Raw genomic sequence first — 3,020 nt, 5'->3', positions numbered from 1 at the left:
TCCGGATGCAGAATACATGCAAGAACATGGCATGCTCCGGTAACTTGCTGGTCCATGTTGACTCCAATGCTTCCCACAGTTGTGTCAAGTTGGCTGGGTATCCTTTGGTTGGTGGATCATTCTTGTCAAAAACCCAGCATCTACACTGTGACATCAATAAAGGATCATAGCTTTCACCTGGATTCACCTGGTCCATCTATGTCATGGGAAGAGCACTCATGTTTTGTACACTCAGTGTATATTACACTGCTTTAATACTGCTAATTAATTTGGCAGACAGCAATGTTGTATTTCACACTAGAAACTCTGAATTCAATATACTGTAAATGATTCATCAAGCCCTTCTCTGCCAAGGCAGAGTTAGAGGAAGATGTGAGTATGCATTTCACCTGTTCGACAGCGCATGTGATAAATACATTGATAGGATTTTCTGACAGAAGATATTTGTCGCCATCTTGAGGCCTTTTCTACCTCTTTCAGGACCGTGCCAATTAAATAAATAAGTGAAAGTCATACAACTTCCGACTATCTAACACCAATATAGCTTTTGTTGAGCAAGCAAATATCTCCATCAAGTTGACATACATCAATTCACTTTTATTCATTTACATTATTTCTACTATAATATAAAGCTCCACAATGAATATCTTAATACTGCACTATGGATACAATTATATACCCTAATAGAAGTCATAAAATGACTAAGCCTAGTTCATACCCTTCGTGTGCAACACAAGAACGCTTCTCAAAATGCTGATCCTGCGTTCTTGTGTAAAGGTTTTTTTGTGTAGCTGCTTGCAGTTATTTCTTGTGTACGTATGTAGGGTATAAACTACGCTTTAGTCCCATGTCATCAAATGAAAACCTAAATTAAAATAAAAAATTCTGAAAGATACAATATTAATCAAAATCTGCAATACAAATGCTTTATTAAAACAACCATTAAAAAGTATGTAAGTGATTGAAAAATAAAATACATAGTTCCTCAAAGCCCAAAATGTTTAGCACCACTTTCCTAATCGTAAGAGTAGAAGCTGCTGTCGGCCTACCCTCCTTGTCATTTTTTAATTTAGGCTAAAAATCGACATCACATTTAGAGGCTGCAATGGACGTGGATCAATGATTACAATAGGGAGAGGGCATCAGATGTACAGCACATCTAGTCAATTGGTTGGGCCTCTTAGCTTATCTTCCTAATCACAGGAGAAGCTGTAGATGTCTGAATGACATTTAGAAGCTCACATTCCTAGTTACAGGAGTGGGAGCTAATAAGGGATCAAAAGACCCAGATGGAATTTTGGTGTTGACTAGCCTATAGTGGATCTTCCTTAAGGAGTATAAACTAATGGTAAGCTAGTCCACTGACAGCCTGGTTCAAATATAGCAGCATTAGGGGATTCAAAATGAAAACAGAAATGAGCAACAAAAATAAAAATGTTGTATTGAGGCCAGTTGTGGTGTCTTCCTCAGATGTAGCCTGGCAAAAGCAACTGACATGGGCTGCACGTCATCCAGGCTACCCATCAGAGGACCCAGAGGACTTGCAGGTGACCAAGCGTTTCCAGGCCTTCTGGACTCCCCGGAAGAAGTCCCGGATGCCTTTCCTCATCTTGGATAATTTAACTGGCAAGAAGATGAAAATATGTAAGAATTTCAGATGGACAATTGTCTGATAAAACAATAATTTATTACTTCTATATATATAATTGTCACATAAGAACATTTCCCCCCAGGAATACTCACTCATAGGTGTAGAATCCACAGCAATGTACATCTCTGGCTGGTTTGTAGTGTCTGTAAGGACGATGCTCATGTTGGACTGTGAATAGAATTCAAGAATGCACAATTAAACTTCATTTTCACTTCCTTTACATATTCCTATAATTATACAACTATACTTACTGGTGCCGATATCAAAAAGCACAACCAATGACCATTCAAGAGTAATCTGAGCTTGTCTTACCTTTCTGCCGGTGGCATAATGCACCCCCTCAGATTCCGCATCCTCCAAATCATTACTGCATGAGTCTTCAAGGTCTGAGGTCTCACGGTCATATGGGTTGGAAACTGAGGGTTTCAAGATGGCCAGTAGCTTGTGGGAAACAATGACAGAGACAATGGAAAGCATCTCCTGATCCTCAAATAAATCGTCAATTTTTAAGGAGCGTTTCAAACGCTTGACCTTCCCAAGGTCAGTGTAGATGGCATCTGCCAGCTTCGATGTCATCTTAGAATTGAAACTTTTTTTCTGGCTTTCCATTTCCTCAATCAGATATTTGGCCACCTCATCGTCGAACAATCGGATCAGCTCAGTCACCAGATCACTGATCTGGATGCGCTGACGCTTGTTGGTCCTTTTTGGCATACGGCATATCTTCTTGACAAGCTTCATCAGGACTTCTTCTAATATAAGCTCCCTAATGAAGCTGGTGGAACCGGATGTCACTTGTTCCACAGTGGACCACTCCGGCTGTTCAATCTCAATCTTGATGCTGCTCTGCTCAGCTTTCTTATTCAAAGATTGACGGGTTGTCATTTCATTAAACAAGGCTGTCAATTCTTTCAAGTTGAGTGTAGATTCCAGATTTTTGGTGATTTGAAGTTTAGATGGTGCATCCATAATTCCGTTCGTGACAAGACAGACAATGTCCTTGTGCAGCTTGGGTGCCTTGTGGCACAGTATCTTCTGTAGGGCTTCCTCTGTGCCATAGCGCTGCATCAACTTTCTATGCACAGACAGCACCAACTGAAAGATGTCTGTTGCCTTCAGGCAGACATTTGCTTCCCTCCACCTGTTAGTCACCCTCACCCACAGAGCACTGGACAGCTTGTTGGTCACATCCTCAACTAGGGTCCAGCTGGCCAGTTTATCCTGGGTCCGGGGACCAATCAGAGACCGCAGCCGGACAATGATATCCATCACCGCCTCTACATGAACAATAATATACACCGGTTGGGATGCCTTCACCTCAGCCGAGCCACATCGGCTCTTAACCATGACCTTGTCCTGGTCTGTCCTT

At 41.5% G+C, this 3,020-nt stretch overlaps 1 protein-coding gene across 1 annotated transcript; it reads right to left on the bottom strand.

Annotated features, from left to right (window-relative positions):
• Positions 1 to 1,506: 1,506 nt before the first annotated feature.
• On the bottom strand, positions 1,507 to 2,998 carry LOC139401716 (uncharacterized). Its single transcript, XM_071145740.1, has 3 exons — positions 1,964 to 2,998; positions 1,744 to 1,819; positions 1,507 to 1,623 (listed from the first exon to the last, which is right to left on the bottom strand). Exons 1-3 carry the CDS (start codon positions 2,996 to 2,998, stop codon positions 1,517 to 1,519), a joined length of 1,218 nt encoding a protein of 405 aa, XP_071001841.1. The 3' UTR covers positions 1,507 to 1,516.
• Positions 2,999 to 3,020: the final 22 nt, after the last annotated feature.

Source organism: Oncorhynchus clarkii, unplaced genomic scaffold (genome assembly GCF_045791955.1).
Source record: "Oncorhynchus clarkii lewisi isolate Uvic-CL-2024 unplaced genomic scaffold, UVic_Ocla_1.0 unplaced_contig_2327_pilon_pilon, whole genome shotgun sequence".
NCBI classification, from domain to species: domain Eukaryota; kingdom Metazoa; phylum Chordata; class Actinopteri; order Salmoniformes; family Salmonidae; genus Oncorhynchus; species Oncorhynchus clarkii.
The sequence above is the reverse complement of the archived record's forward strand: the minus strand, read 5'-3'. Positions and strand labels throughout refer to the sequence as shown.